General features: G+C 46.7%; 1 protein-coding gene across 2 annotated transcripts in view; it reads left to right on the forward strand.

Moving 5' to 3' along the window:
* cpsf1 (cleavage and polyadenylation specific factor 1) overlaps positions 1-16238 on the forward strand; it is a 21026-nt gene continuing 4788 nt past the window's right edge. The window contains exons 1-30 of one of the 2 annotated variants that reach the window (XM_056582554.1): positions 1-145; positions 586-778; positions 884-911; positions 1013-1146; positions 1362-1442; positions 1552-1703; positions 1828-1974; positions 2243-2382; positions 2827-2937; positions 3033-3126; positions 3653-3740; positions 4188-4325; positions 5510-5561; positions 5654-5727; positions 5823-5897; positions 6637-6717; positions 7594-7689; positions 8396-8611; positions 8700-8841; positions 9220-9398; positions 9676-9818; positions 10399-10410; positions 11222-11402; positions 11557-11763; positions 14183-14269; positions 14376-14516; positions 14849-15001; positions 15210-15326; positions 15876-15966; positions 16062-16146. In XM_056582554.1, the coding sequence (XP_056438529.1) occupies positions 635-778; positions 884-911; positions 1013-1146; positions 1362-1442; positions 1552-1703; positions 1828-1974; positions 2243-2382; positions 2827-2937; positions 3033-3126; positions 3653-3740; positions 4188-4325; positions 5510-5561; positions 5654-5727; positions 5823-5897; positions 6637-6717; positions 7594-7689; positions 8396-8611; positions 8700-8841; positions 9220-9398; positions 9676-9818; positions 10399-10410; positions 11222-11402; positions 11557-11763; positions 14183-14269; positions 14376-14516; positions 14849-15001; positions 15210-15326; positions 15876-15966; positions 16062-16146 (3389 nt within the window). In that variant the 5' untranslated portion in view covers positions 1-145; positions 586-634. The remainder of the gene's footprint in view (positions 146-585; positions 779-883; positions 912-1012; positions 1147-1361; positions 1443-1551; positions 1704-1827; positions 1975-2242; positions 2383-2826; positions 2938-3032; positions 3127-3652; positions 3741-4187; positions 4326-5509; positions 5562-5653; positions 5728-5822; positions 5898-6636; positions 6718-7593; positions 7690-8395; positions 8612-8699; positions 8842-9219; positions 9399-9675; positions 9819-10398; positions 10411-11221; positions 11403-11556; positions 11764-14182; positions 14270-14375; positions 14517-14848; positions 15002-15209; positions 15327-15875; positions 15967-16061; positions 16147-16238) is intronic. The other variant, XM_056582555.1, reaches the window with a different exon arrangement.

Below are 16238 nucleotides of genomic sequence, written 5' to 3' on the forward strand. Positions count from 1 at the left end.
GGCACCGGAAGAAACGGCGCCACTTCAATACACAACACGCCTCTTTACAATGAAAACAGCTTTAACCTAGCCTGCGACTCATAGGAGATGTGCAGTCTTTAAAGGAAACCGTAGCCTGGAAAGTCAAATAAGGAATTTACCTTAGGTATGTTCAACGAAGCATTGTGTAGAAATAGCGTAAAGGTTCCTTAACCGTTTGGTGTGGTGCGCCCATACTTTAAAAGCTGGCTACATAAGCTAGCTTTATTAGCTAGGTTAGCAAGCCAAGCTACCGGTTCTTCACACACATGGGTTATTTACACTGTCACTATTAAATAATTGCTGCACACAAATATAATGTATACGTTATCGTTCAGGGCAAAGGCTATAAGAAAATATGTTTCCTTTTTGCAAGCACGCAGGTGTCGGTCACTTTTCTCAGCATTTGAGGATGAATGGGTTCGTGGTAGTATGAGAACATCGTTTGGTTGTTGAAATGGCGACCCATTAGCCGAATGCGATGTATATGTGACTACATTTATGTAAGATGACGTGAATACATGCATACAAAATATGTTTCACAGTTTTTGGTGTTCTCCATTGTAGCTCATAGTGAGGTGACTCGCCTGTCGGGTGTGGAAGTCCACTGTCCAGTATGTATGCTGTGTACAGGCAAGCACACACTCCCACTGCAGTGGAGTTCTCTGTCTACTGCAACTTCATCTCAAACAAGGAGAAGAACTTGGTTGTTGCGGGAACATCTCAGCTCTATGTCTACAGGATAATCCATGATGTGGAGGTGAAAAGGCCACTTATATTATAACTGCATTTACATTTAATTATATATATATATGTAAAAAAGTATTCCTTTTAAATCCTAATCAATTTGTATCATTGTTTTTAGACGACCTCAAAGGCTGAAAAGGCTCCGGGTACGTCCACATGTCTTCCTCTGACAAGTTTGTTATTGTCATATGTAAACGGCCATGATTTAGTCTACTTTTGGGCTGAGTTGATTCTTGTCTGATAACAGATGCCAAGACCCGGAAGGAGAAGCTGGAGCAGGTGGCATCCTTCTCTCTCTTTGGCAACATCATGTCCATGGCCAGTGTCCAGCTGTCGGGGGCCAACAGGGATGCACTGCTGCTCAGCTTCAAAGATGCTAAGGTACCAGCATCTGGGCAGTTGTACACTGAAGGGTTGGCTTTTATGTAATGTGCACTAATATACTTTCACAACATATTCATGTCATTTATTTAATGGTAATGCTATTTTGTCATTACAAGAGTGTCCAGATTGTCAAAAACAAGACAAAATATTGTCGCATACAATAAATGAAAATATATTTGTTAAATGTACCTACATCTTCTCATGTTTTATAGTTGTCAGTGGTGGAGTATGACCCAGGCACCCACGACCTGAAAACTCTTTCTCTTCATTTCTTTGAGGAGCCAGAGCTCAGGGTAAGTGGCGCTCTTGCTCTCGCTCCATTTCTCTCGCTCTGGCACTCTTTGACCAGCTATGACCTGCTTGTGCTGCTACATTGCCCTGCTGTTGCCTTGTGTTCCTCAGGACGGATTTGTGCAAAACGTCCACACCCCCATGGTACGTGTGGACCCTGAGAACCGCTGCGCTGTGATGCTGGTTTACGGCACTAAACTGGTTGTGTTGCCGTTCAGAAAGGACACTCTGACGGATGAACAGGAGGGGGGCGTTGGCGAAGGGTACACACACACACACAAGCACACGCACACACACGCGTCTCAACTCCGAAGAGTGGATATGTTTTGTTGCATAGATGTTTCTGGTGGATTTCAAACTTATGTTCTCGCTCTCTTTCTTCTCCAGGCCCAAGTCCAGCTTCCTTCCCAGCTACCTCATTGATGTCCGCGAGCTGGATGAGAAATTGCTTAACATCATCGACATGAAGTTCCTCCATGGCTACTATGAGCCCACCCTGCTCATCCTCTTTGAGCCAAACCAAACGTGGCCTGGGTGAGTTCTGCAGTGCTTCCAGTCATTTTACGTTTACTTTTTCTTTTTATTCAGCGTCTCTTGTTGCTGATGTGTTACTGCGTACAGTATTTATGACTATTTCATGAAAACAGAAAACTCTAACTTGAGTATATTAAATATGAAAACATGGTGTTTTTAAAATCGTCATATTCAACAACACGTTAATTCCAAGAAGAAGGAAAAAACAAATTAACACTGGGCTATAATGAGTTCATGGTCAAACTGTGTGTGTTTGTGTGTCTGGCAGCCGCGTGGCTGTGCGCCAGGACACCTGCAGCATTGTGGCCATCTCCCTCAACATCATGCAGAAGGTGCACCCGGTCATCTGGTCACTCACTAACCTGCCCTTTGACTGTACCCAGGTCATGGCTGTTCCCAAGCCCATCGGTGAGTGAGCCCTGAGGCCTTTGGTTGGAGGGTAGGGAATAAGAAAAGGATCCAGAGACGAAACTTTAATAGCCCCTTAAACACAGTAACATCTAAGAGGCGCTTCACATTATGTGACCAAAAACTATTTTGATCTTTGATCAGATTTAGCAAGGATTGGATTTCGCAAGGAACATTTTAAGAAACTATTGTCATTTATTTCACCAGCAAGACATAAATTGCTTAGAGATTGTGTTGTTTCTTTATAAAGAACTATATGCAAATCTAAAATAAACTACTCTCAAATGCTTTGAATAATTGAAACAAAGAGGTAAATGGCTGTTATTTTACGCAAAAGCAGTACTGGGTAGAATCTGTTACATTAATGTAACTCCAATGTTTTGGGTAAAGAAGTTGCCATGTTTATAATTCAACAGTGTGTTCATTATGATGCGTCCCATGCAGGTGGCGTGGTGGTGTTTGCTGTGAATTCATTGCTGTATCTCAACCAGAGCGTTCCACCATTCGGAGTTTCCCTAAATTCGCAAACGACCGGGACCACAGCCTTCCCACTGCGTGAGTGCTCTTGATCTACCATGGCTGTGTCTGTCCGTCTGCACGGGGTCAGAATACCCATCCATGAATACTGCGCCCATATCGTCATTGTCCAGGTGTGCAGGACGAGGTGAAGATCTCCCTGGACTGCTCACAGTCCTCCTTCATCGGCCACGACAAGATGGTGATCTCGCTGAAGGGAGGTGAAATGTGAGTTTGGTGCCAAAAGGGTTAATGCTGCAAGAAATCTTTTTCAGCCACAATGCTGTGGAAAAATATAGCTCTCTTAAAAGTCCTGCGGTGATGTTAGAGATTGCAACGACCATAAAGGAACGTCTCAATAAGATTGATGTCCCTTATCAATACCCCCCTTGTAATGTAGCAACACTAGTTTACACATGGATGAAATTGAAACGTAATGTCCAAGAGAGGGTTAAGGAAGGCCTTAAGGGTCTTAAGGAAGGCCTGGAGGGAGGGGTGGGATTATTTTCTCTATGCTGTATGCTCCAATAAATAGCATACGGTGCATCTACCTCTATGCATTTTATCTATATTAATAATTATAATGATTCATATTTTATAATGCACCTTTCTCACAGTCAAGGGTGCGTTTACCGAGACGAGTAAATAACAGACAAAAACACATGTACATACAAGCCCAACATATTCATCCAGGCATACCTACCTACATGCATAGCTACGTACTAGTATACATACTGACGTCCTCTTCCTCCAGCTACGTGCTGACCCTGATCACCGACGGCATGAGGAGCGTGAGGGCCTTCCACTTTGACAAGGCAGCCGCCAGCGTGCTGACCACCTGCGTGAGTGACTGACCACTGGTATCCCAGCGTCACTAGACTGCTGGGATACAAGTCCATCTTTCATATTTTGTACTACGCACAAAATGGCATCATCACTAATAGGCCGCTTGAACTGTAAGGGGCGGTTTGGTTCTAGAACTGTCTTATAGCTATAAATGACCAAACATTGTAAGTAACTGGGATATTAATTGCAGTCTAGGTGACTGGGGTAAATGTGCACCCGTACTCATTGAATGAGAGGATTCAGAAAAAACGTTGAGACTCCGCTGGACTTAATTATGTGTACATCACATGCACAGTACATCACATGCACTGTACTGCACCTCTTAAGGCAAACAGTCCTTCGGCTCAAAGAGAATAATGAGTGCTGGTGCTCAGCCAGTGGTCAGGTCCACTAGCCGTATGAGAAGGACGTGGTTTGCAGCGTTGCGCTCTCCCCTCCCCCAGATGATGACCATGGAGCCCGGCTACCTGTTCCTGGGGTCCCGCCTGGGCAACTCTCTGCTGCTGAAGTACACGGAGAAGCTGCAGGAGGCCCCCGCCGAGGAGGGCCAGCAGGAGAAGGAGAGGGACAAGGACAAGCCGGTAGGACGCCTCGCTTATGTGGGGTCCTTCTTTCGGAAAAGCTCAAGTGGATCTCGGTTCCCATTTTGCTGCTCTCAGTCCGGCCCCTCTAAATTCTCTCCTAGAAATTAGGAAATGATTGGACCAATCAGCACAAGGGGGCGGGGTTCAGCTTTATGTACTGGAACAGTGAGTTCTAGTTCAGGACAAACAAGGAGTGCCACAGGGAGGATTTAAAAACAACGGCCTGAGGGAAGTTTAGCGTTCATCGGAGCAATCAAATTTATTTGAGATGGAGTAGACAACGATGTTGAAAGATGAACAAAAATGAGTACAGAAGTCTATTCATTAGTTTGTTTGATTGCAAAAAAAACACTGTAAACAGATAATCTAGTGTCTTGACGCCATTTAGCAAATAACCATTGTGTTTACAATCAATAATTAGGATCTAAGAGAGGGTTTCAGAGGAAATAGGTAAATAGCTATAAGAAAACACCTTCTTTGTTGCCATCTGGTGGCAGTATAGTGCAACTGTTATTGTTTGACTTTGCGTCATACATTTATTTTCGCCTTGACCTTTCAATAGAGGGATCAAAATTATACGATGGGTCCTCAAGACATTTTGTGTGTCGGTTTGTGTCTCAACAAGTTTACATTGTCAATTCTGCATTGGATTTATTGATTGATTTAGTGATTTCGCCTAAACCTCTCCTAATCTTTTAATTAACTAAATTGGAATCAAATATTGACCCAGGTACTCATCAGATGTTGTGCTACGGCGCTATTATACTTTTGTATTCTAAAGCTATTCTAGCTTTATTCACTCTAACCAAGTTGTATCCACATTGAATATTTCACTTGCAGAACAACAGGTTTTCTTCCTTTTACAAGATTACATGTGATAGCTTTTTGCATTCGTGTAGATATAGGCTAATCTATTTAATTTGGGTTGGATATTCGCAGAATAAAACTCAGAAATAGGCCTTGTGATGACGAGGTTAACATCTGGAAGGGCTCACAAGGATGATTTCTGTTTGTGTTGACAATCTGTCAGAATAATCAAGGCGTGTATCTTACCTTTATTCGTATATTGTTTTTGTACACCCCCTCTGCACCACTGAGCAGTACCAGACCTTTGAAAGGATTGCATGAAGCAGTGTTGGGTTTGATCATGTTGAGTCTGTTGTGACTTTGCTTGTTGTCAGGAGGAGCCACCGAGCAAGAAGAAGAGGCTGGACACTTCGGCCAACTGGACTGGTATTTAGATGAGATCCTGTTATGTATTTGAACGATGCCTCTAGAATATAGAATTTATGAGTTTCCCGTCATTCACGTTTCACTCCTTTCAGATGAGGTGGATGAGATCGAAGTGTATGGCAGCGAGGCCCAGTCCGGCACTCAACTGGCCACCTACTCTTTTGAGGTAAAATAATTGGTTCACTTGGCTGTCATGCACCTAAATGGTCTGGATTATAGTCATAGCAATGGACCTAATTGTCCCCTTTCATTCGTCCACAGGTGTGTGACAGCATCCTCAACATTGGACCTTGTGCTAACGCCTCCATGGGCGAGCCGGCCTTCCTGTCTGAAGAGGTACAATTAAATCTAAGAATGGGTGTCTGTCCCAGCCTTCTGAGGCAGTGATTTAACCCTTTGACTGGAAATTAGTTCTTAAAAAGCGTTGTTGCACACTTTTCAATACATCTGTGTAATATAATCTGTGTAATTAATCAAAGTTATATATATATCGATAACACTGATTTGTATTGGAAAGTTCCATAAAAAATAACCCAGTGACCTCCGGTGGGGGTCAGCTTAGCTCAGGAGGTAGAGCAGTTGTCTTGTAACCGAAAGGTTGCTAGTTCGATCCCCAGCTCCTTCTAGCTGAGTATTGATGTGTCCCTCCCTGAGCAAGACACTTAACCCTAACTGCTCCTGACGAGGTGGATGTCGCTTTGCATGGTTGACTCTGCCGTCGGTGTGTCAATGTGTGTATTAACCGATGTAAGTAAATGTAAATGTAAATGATACGCTCATGTCTCAATGTGTTTAACTGACGAACGGATACTTTAGTACTGTGAGATGTTTATTAGCAATCAACTCTTTGATGTAAACATGTAAACAAAGTCAACTGAAACCATTTCAGCAGTCTTTCTCTGTTCGGTTGATTAGTATTGCATTGACATGTTACTCAGTAGTAGTACTTGGAAGGGAGGGGGGGGTGTCACCACCTCATTATTTTCTTCTCGCTCCGCAGCAGTGCTGAGGTCATCTGCGTGGTTTTATTTCATTACTGTGCAAAGGAATTCACCGCGCCCCTATCTGTCCTCAGTTCCAGAGCAACCCCGAGCCTGACCTGGAAGTCGTGGTGTGCTCTGGTTTCGGCAAGAACGGTGCTCTGTCTGTGCTTCAGGTAAATATCATACCGCACTGCAATATGCACCCGCGTGTCTGTGTGTGTGTGTGTGTATAGACAGATGATGCCGCACTGTGGCTCCAACGTGCAGTGGCGAGGGCCGTCCGCTGCAGGTTGAGCCACGCTGGTGCTACACTAAGCTAAAGCCTGGGTTTACCAGGGCAGGCTCAGAGAACGACGGGCCTGCTTGTAACACCCCAGGGACAGCATCGGCAGGCTGCCACCAAACATGCTTTTTCAATGATGAAGTCGTGATGATTAACGCCCGTCATTTCAGTGTTGGAACGCTCATCGAGTGTCTTTGTAACACAAAGGAGGTTCACTGGACCAGGAGAGCAGGTTATGTCATTCTACTAATTAAGCCAATGTGTTAATTTGCGGCAAACTCTGAATAGATTTAAACTCGTTTGAGTGGGTGGTAGCTGCTCTTGGCACGTGGGTGATTATTATCAAGCAACACAAAGTTATCAAGCAACACAATCTGTGTTATTTACATATTAACAAGTTAATAAGGTAATGGGGGGCAAGACAAATTGTAGGATTGTGTGTGATCTTGCGAGGACAACAAAACCCACAAGGCAGCTTTGTATTGTTATGTGGTTCGTAGGCTTACAGGCTAGACAGAGTGAGCCTGCTTTATAGAGCGGTACTCAAAGATGCTTGCAAGCACGATGAAATTGGGATCCAATCCAAAAAAACAAACTTCAGCTGTAGAGAAGGTTACCTTGTTTCAATAAGGACGCAAATTAACTCTGTAAAATTGTGTTCCTCTGGTGGTATTTGTACTTATGAGACCCCCCCCCCCCCAAACCTGTTTGCCTGCCTCTTGATGTTCCTCTCTCTCCTGCGGGGGGCATGTGGTGGTCTAACCAGAGGAGCATCAGACCTCAGGTGGTCACCACCTTCGAGCTGCCTGGCTGCCACGACATGTGGACGGTCATCTCCAACGAGGCCAAAGAAGACAAAAAGGTAGACGGGTTTGGATCACTTCCTTCACACGATTTATTGAGTCCTCCTACCCCTCACACCCCTCCTACTTATTGTCTGTCGTACGTCCTGGCACTTACTGTACGCACATATTGTATGTCTTACTTGGTCATAGGACTTGGTCGTGCAGCATCTTATCCTAGCTATCTTTGTTGTGTAACCTAGCGATTGTTGGTGCTTTGCACTTGGCTCTAAGAACAGCCCTACTGTACCGACAGATGTATTGTTTCTCCTTCTTCTGACAAATGTACTTTTTGTAAGTCGCTTTGGATAAAAGCGTCGGCTAAATGTAAAAGTATAATGTAAATGTATTCGAAAGTTTACTTTTACAGTAGAGCTGACGTATCGTTTATTGGGGGGGCAGTTAGTTTGAGGGTCAAAGGATCACAATATCTCTGATCTGCTATTATTGCATCAAGACAAATCAAGGTGTCACTCATAGCACGAATTATGGATCTGTTCCATTTTATGTACCAAGGCACAGGTAGAAGACTAGTCTTGGCAAGTTGCTATGCCCTGATACATAATGGGACAGACCCATGATTAAGGAAAAGAGCAACAATGAATGGAAACTGGTTTTAGTCAAGCCTTTTAGTAAAGAAATACCAAAATAGCGGTATATTTACACGTATAATCAGACAACTTGATCAAGGACTCGTATTTATGCATCGTGTATTAAACCCACCAGCCGGCGAAAAAGGAAGATTCAGGGGACAGAGGTGAGAAGGAGGTGTTGGAGCGCGGGGAGGGGGAGGAAGAGGAGGAGGAGGAGGGCGAGGCCGGCGAGGAGAAGGAGCAGGCGGGGAAGGAGGAGCAGGGAGCCAAGGAGGAGGAGAAGCCCGCTGCGGAGGAGGACAAGAAGAAGCACGGCTTCCTCATCCTGAGCCGCGAGGACTCCACCATGGTACGCACGCGCACAATGGAGACGCATCCACCGCTTGGATTGGCCTCGCAACATGTCACTCCAACCGTGCGCACCCTCCCCCCTGCAGATCCTGCAGACGGGCCAGGAGATCATGGAGCTGGACACCAGCGGCTTCGCCACGCAGGGGCCCACCGTGTTTGCGGGCAACATCGGGGACAACAAGTACATCATCCAGGTGTCGCCCATGGGCATACGCCTGCTGGAAGGAGGCAAGTCCACACGTGGTTCTGATTGAACCTGGGAAAATCATTTTAGTGCCATTTGTTAGAAATGCTATAGCCATCGATAAGCTTTACTCTGTGATATGCTCTGTGACAATACGAGTTTCTGTATGAGATGATACAGAATTAAGATGGCTCCCGACCATTTCCGACCAATAAGGGCATTCCTCCCCCCCCCCTGATTGGTCCGGGAAGCCATCTGGCCTGTCAATCACAGGTGTGAAATGCAAACGAAACATAACGAGGGATGCGATCCAGTTTAGTTTAGTCTCAAATATCTCTACCCCTTCTGCTCTCTCTCTACAACTCAAACCTCACCCGCAGCAGCTTTGACTGTTGTAATCAATCTCTTCCGTTTGCCACCAGTGACCCAGCTGCACTTCATCCCCGTGGACCTGGGGTCCCCCATCGTGCACTGCTCCGTGGCCGACCCCCACGTCGTCATCATGACGGCGGACGGCGCGGTTACCATGTTCGTGCTGAAGAGCGACTCGTACCTGGGCAAGACACACAGGCTGGCCCTGCAGAAGCCCCACATCTCCACCGTGAGTCCCCGGGCGTCTCCTCTCGTCGGCCCCCACCTCCATATCATCTCGTGATATTATGAATTCAGTAGAGTTCCACTCCAACTCTCCTTTTTACATGAGTTGTTATTCTCTTATGATTATTCCTACATTTCTCTCTCTCTGTGCATCTTTCTCTCTCTTGCCCTCTCTCTCTTGCCCTCTCTCGCCCTCTCTCGCTCTCTCGCACTCTCTCTCGCTCGCTCGCTCGCACCCTCTCTCTCGCTCCCTCTCTCTCTATTGCCCTCCTCCTCTGCAGCAATCTCGCGTGATCTCGCTGTGTGCGTACCGCGACGTGAGCGGGATGTTCACCACGGAGAACAAGATGGTGAGCTGCCCGGTCCGGGACGACACGGTGTGCCGCAGCCTGTCCGAGTCCGAGACCGTCTTCCAGGAGCTGAGGTGAGTCCAGGCCTTGAGTCATGATGATGATGATGGAGGACCCACAATCACCTGTTTTCTTTTTGAGCGTCGTAATAAGTCTTATATGATCTTCAACATAGCGCCATTTTATCGCCGTGACTAAAATAAGACATTTGGAGAAAGCGTGTGTAAAAATCCTAGGTTTTGCTCTGCAACCAATTTATGAACTCTTTACTCTTCGGCAAACTCAAGTGGCGTTCTTAGCCAGATGTCGAAGTGCCTCTGAATAGGCACTTCAACATCACGCCTCGTTGTCTGTGTAGCGGTCTGTCTGAGGTGGTTGATGCATCCGAAAGAGAGAGTTAAAGAGCACCTATTATGCTTTTCGACTTTTATGACCTATAAACGTTATTATAATGATTTATGGTCATGTTTAACCATACTAAAGTGTCAAATAATGACGTACATGCATTTAGACGTGTTCCCTGCTGACCGTCTGGGGTGGCTGTGCAGAGCGCTAAACACTAGGGACGCCGGTCGCCATTCACTTGTTCAAATTTCCGGGATTTTTCTATGTACAACAATCCAGATTTTCCATTCATGGTAATGCCCTTCGCAGGTCTTCCGGAAGGTAACCAAACACAACGGATTGGGGTTGGCAGGAGGGGGGCGAGGGGGCGGAGAAGGACGAAGCCGAGTCTTGACAGAGAATGCTGAAAGCGCCCAGATGAAAGGAAGAATTTCCTGAAAATCAACATAGTTTTTTGGCTGTGATTCGTGTCAGGTTTCTCTATCGGATTCATAAATAAGAAATGAAGACCAGAAAAGTATAATAGATCTTTAAGCTTCTCGGACACTCATTGGTTAATGCCACGGTGGTGTTGGTGGTGCCAGAGTTTCCTCGGACACGACTAGGGTACTGAAGCAACCCTATTTAGTATTATTTACAACATGCCTTGATAAATGCTTCGATTTTGGATTTTAATTGTATATCCTATTCAAAATCCTTGGCCAAAATTCATATCAACACATTAAAAAGCACAAAACAAACTTGAAAACCAGTCGTTTATGGTTTGCTTGATTAGTCCTATAAATGCAGAGAAGGACTTTTGTGCTTTGTGTTGATGACAATATTTGGGGTCTGATTAAGTATAGAACATATGGGGTTGGATTTGTCTCAGGAGGATAAGATCTGTGTGTACATTTGAAATCCCTGTTCACATGTGTAATCAGTTTGATAATATATTGCCGTGTGACCAGACTATCCCTTCATACATTTGTAATCTTTCCGTACAACGACACTCCGTGTGTAGTACAGAGTGTACGTGTTTATCTGTCAATTCAAAACCATCTCACACAAGAAAGAATTGTCTCCCAACGGGGTGACCAAAAAACAGTACACAACATTCACTCAGAGTGTGTGTGTTTGTGTGCGTTCCTAGCCACTCGCTGGATGACGAGGAAGAGATGCTGTACGGAGACTGCAACGCGGAGATGGCGGCGAACCGGGACGACCCCAACCGCGGCTCCTCCGCCTCGGCGCCGCCCGGGGGCGAGGGGGGCGGGGACAAGGCCGAGCCCACCCACTGGTGCATGATAGTCCGCGAGAACGGCGTGATGGAGGTACCGCCCACTCGCACACACTCGCACGCCTTGAACCATCGCTATGGGTGCACGATACTGCTCACTACCGATCATGGAAAGCCATGTGTCATTGATCGTACAAGCTAAAGAGAATCCTGGATCTAAACGCTTGTAACCTCTCCTTGTTCTCCAGATCTACCAGCTCCCCGACTGGCGGCTGGTGTTCCTGGTGAAGAACTTCCCCGTCGGCCAGAGGGTGTTGGTGGACAGCTCCTCGGGCCAGTCGGCCACGCAGGGGGAGGGTAAAAAGGAGGAGGTGACGCGGCAGGGGGAGATCCCTCTGGTCAGGGAGGTGACCCTGGTGTCGCTCGGCAACAACCACACCAGGCCCTACCTGCTGGTAAGTCCAGATGAAGGGAAACAGGGAAACACTCTTCCTACTGTGCTACTCAATCGAATAATTGTACATTCTATATATTAGAATATATATTTATAGATGGCAGAGATGTGGCCTCGAGTCACATGACTTGGACTCGAGTCATGATTTTGATGACTTCAGAATCGACTTGACAAAATTACGCATGACTCGCGACTCGACTTAGACTTGACTGCTATTGACTTGAGACTTGACTCTGACTTTGCCCCTTTGACTTGTAATGACTCGATACTAGAGATGCACCGATCAATCGGCCGCCGATTAAAAAAGCCGGTTTTGTATCCAATCGGCCACAATCGGTGACCGGCCGGTCACTGTCGTAATTTCCGGTTTTCGGCCGATCAAACTCACCCGCATGCGCGGTGCGTAGCAGCTCAAGGCGCCCAGAGCGCAGAAAGAAAACATGTCGCATTAAAATCTGAAAGGACGCACTAAACTCACTATCCATGCGTCCCAGGGACGCATCTCATTTTCCCCATGAAAAACGATACATTGTGAACATTAAACAACTCGTGTTTAATGTACAGTAACTGGCCAAAGAAACCTTGTGAGCAGGCCGGACAGCGCTGTTTCAACCCTCTGCGCATCTACTCGACGCAGACGTGATCCCCTGTACAAAGTATCGCGACATGCTAATTTAGCCGCTACCAAAACAACTAGCTCGTCACCGCTGATTTAATTTCAACAATTAAAAATACGAACTTCATAGTAAATAAACCCACGTTTCCACTGCTCGATGCTGTGCTCATTCGTGTCGATTATGTTGTAACGTTTAGGGGACGTGCTGTAATGAAATAAATGAAACATAATCCGGTGGTGGTGATGAAAACGACATTGAACGGCAGCCGCCATATTGTTATGCCCAAACGGCGCCTGCGCATACATCGCGCTTCCAACGAGATTCAGTTTTTCTCGAGAAACAGGCAGAGAAGAGAGAACGCAAAAATACCACCAAAGAAAAAGATTAAACCTATTGCAGGTCAGCAAACTATTGCAGCTGCATTTTCTGTCCCCACTACCTCTGCACTCCTCCCTGACTCTGATCAGCCTAGAGAGAGTACCTCAACATTGCCTGTACCTACTTCTGCCTCCCCCTCTACTGAGCCTGATGAGCCCACTGCAGAAGAAGTGCCTCAACCTTCTACATGTTCCTCCCAAAAAAAGCGAACTTTTCTGAAGCAGTGGCTCACCACATACTACAAATGGCTGCGCTTTTCAGATGACAATTTCATGTATTGAGTTTAACACTATTAATTTAATTTAAGAAATAGACTAATAATAAAAAAGAAACACATTTTTTAAACTGGGGAGTCGGGACCCATTGAATTTCTCAGGGACCCACCCAACTCGCCACCTGTGGGTCCCGGGGACTCACTACATTGAAAACCTATCAACATCAATGCTATTATATGATTATAATTATTTCTTAGAAAATCGGTATCGGAAAAACCGGTTTTGGCAGGTCAGACCTCCTTAAAAACCGGAAATCGGTATCGGCCAAGAATTTTGCAATCGGTGCATCTCTACTCGATACGGCAACATTTTTTATATAGCTAACATATTTCCTGCCTGGAGGGCTAGACACCAAAGACGCATTCACTTCCGTGAAAAAAAAACGGCGAGCGAAGACAAATCTACACTTGTATCTTCAATAATATCAAAACGAAATTTCGATATAATTTATACTTTAACCCTAACCCTACTACTACTACAATTCAAACCCACCGTCCACTCTCACATCTCCTCTGAGACAACATAAGATTTCCGCACATGCACATATAACAGATTTGAAGACAGAAACAATGAACATATTATAACTGTATTGATAAGAAATGACACTGTACATTAGAGTGATATGCTGAAATTATGATCAATAGCCTAATAATGACATTACGGTAAGTAAAAATACATGGTGACTTGTTCAGGACTTAAAAAAGTTTGGGACTTGGACTCGACTTGGCTCTGGTGTGACTTTGACTTGGACTCGACTTGGCTCTGGTGTGACTTTGACTTGTTCTCGACTTGCCTTTCCCTGTCTTGACTTGGGACTCTACTCAGACTTGACTGCTTAGACAGTTGGGACTTACTCGGGACTTGCCAAACGGCGACTTTGTACCATCTCTGATAGATATGTCGATCTATATTGCATGCTATATAATGAGCAGAAAATACAGGAGGATTGACCTTTGGATCACTTGGGACTTGATGGTATAAGGCTAGAGAGACAAATCACACTATCCAGCTGGGTGCAGATGTGCAGGCGCAGAACGAGGGGGAACCCAAAAGAGAGTGCTGATTCAGACCAGTGACCATCACCCCAGCAGTGCAGCGTTGGAAGGCCCCTGATGCTTCTCACTGTGAAGCATTCCCCTTTATGCCGCAGGTGCACGTCGACCAGGAGCTGCTCATCTACGAGGCCTTCCCTTACGACCAGCAGCAAGCCCAGAACCTCAAAGTGCGCTTCAAGAAGGTAAGGGCCCCCCAGTCCGTGGCCGTCTCGGATAACAGCCGCCGCTAGAGACCGAATGGTTCATCTCCTCCCGTTTTGATTAAAACATCCCCACCGTTCTGCCTAGATGCCCCACAACATCAACTTCCGGGAGAAAAGGTCAAAGGTCAGGAAGGAACGGCGGGCCGACGGCGGGGAGGACGGCGTGGTCGTCAAGAGCCGAGTGGCCCGGTTCCGCTACTTTGAGGACATCTCGGGGTACTCTGGGGTAAGGCCTGGGTTCCTTCCTCGCCGTTTCACCACGTGTATTAACAGTGGGAAAGTATTTGTACCGGCGTATCTGATGTTGATGTTCATTATGCCGAGGCGTGAGGTGATGTGAGCTATATAAGCCACAAACAGGTTTCAATCCCAATCAACTACCCAACAGTGGACAGCATGACCACATAGTCATCATCACTGTTTTACAATCAACTTTTGGAATGCTCATTCAAGCAACGCACATCGGCACAGTCCCATCGTCTTTAAACGACGAGGTCTCGCTCGCTCGCGTGACAAGGGGACCCTGGCTGACCTGCTCTCTCCTCCCCTGGGCTCCAGGTGTTCATCTGCGGGCCGTCCCCTCACTGGATGCTGGTGACGTCGCGCGGCGCCCTCCGCCTCCACCCCATGACCATCGACGGCTCCATCGAGTCCTTCTCCCCCTTCCACAACATCAACTGTCCCAAAGGCTTCCTGTACTTCAACAAGCAGGTGAGCACCCGCGCGCAGGCACTCACGGAGGTCCGCAGGCACCTGCCTCTTCACTGTACCAAGTAGGGATACTTTAGTTATGCATTTAACTATTATTATATATTTTTGTGCCAAACAATATACAGTTATCTCCACTCAGGAGGAAGTACTAGGTATGTCATTGGATCAAGTCCAATGTGTGTGTGTGTGTAATCCCCCCCGTCGACAGGGAGAGCTGCGGATCAGTGTGCTGCCCACCTACCTGTCCTACGACGCCCCGTGGCCCGTCCGCAAGATCCCCCTGAGGTGCACCGTGCACTACGTCTCCTACCACGTGGAGTCCAAGGCAAGACACGCATTCACTCATTCACTCGTTCACTCGTTCACTCTTTCACACATTCACTCATTTACACATTCACTCATTCATACATTCAAGCAAAACCCACGAGGGGCGCCCTGGTGGTTAGCGGGGGAGAGAGCGTACCATCAAGGCCCCTGACCGCAGCGACCCGGGTTCAATTCCTGCACGTGGTCCTTTCCTGCATGTCCTCCCAAATCCTCCTGTCTTACTCACTCTACAGTAAAAAGGAGAAAACCTTCAAAGATAAATCTTAAATTGTTCCTTTTTTTCTTTTCTTTTTTAAAGCATACTCTCGCATCACTTGCAATTGCTGGATACAGTTAGTAACTCACCGACCCGCAAAGTACCAACAGTGTGGAGACACTTAACGCACTTCTCATGACTCCACACTCCCCAGCTCACCCCTCTTCATAGTCTGACTCACTGTTCTACTGTTTGAGTGTGTTGGACAGGAAGATGAAGACACATGTATGGGAGCCGTTTCCTACGCTGCGTTGAGTTGACTGTCCTGCTTGTTGTGTGGATGCCCCCCAGGTGTACGCCATATGCACCAGCATCAAAGAGCCCACCACACGCATCCCCCGGATGACGGGGGAGGAGAAGGAGTTTGAAACCATAGACAGAGGTAAGACCGCGGCACTCGTCACCCTTGTCCCAGCGTAGTCTGTGGCGGCCGGAGTCTTTGGTTTGAACCTGTCGCTTGTGTCTGCCCGCCTGTAGACGACCGCTACATCAACCCGCAGCAGGAGAAGTTCTCCATCCAGCTCATCTCCCCGGTCAGCTGGGAGACCATCCCCAACACGCGGTAAGAGAGGGCCCAGCCAGTGGTCCAGCACAGCCCCACCTCCCCCGTCAGGCCAGGGGATTCACTGTTATCTACCAGTGAACGATGATGAT

Source organism: Gadus chalcogrammus, chromosome 22 (assembly GCF_026213295.1).
Source record: "Gadus chalcogrammus isolate NIFS_2021 chromosome 22, NIFS_Gcha_1.0, whole genome shotgun sequence".
NCBI classification, from domain to species: domain Eukaryota; kingdom Metazoa; phylum Chordata; class Actinopteri; order Gadiformes; family Gadidae; genus Gadus; species Gadus chalcogrammus.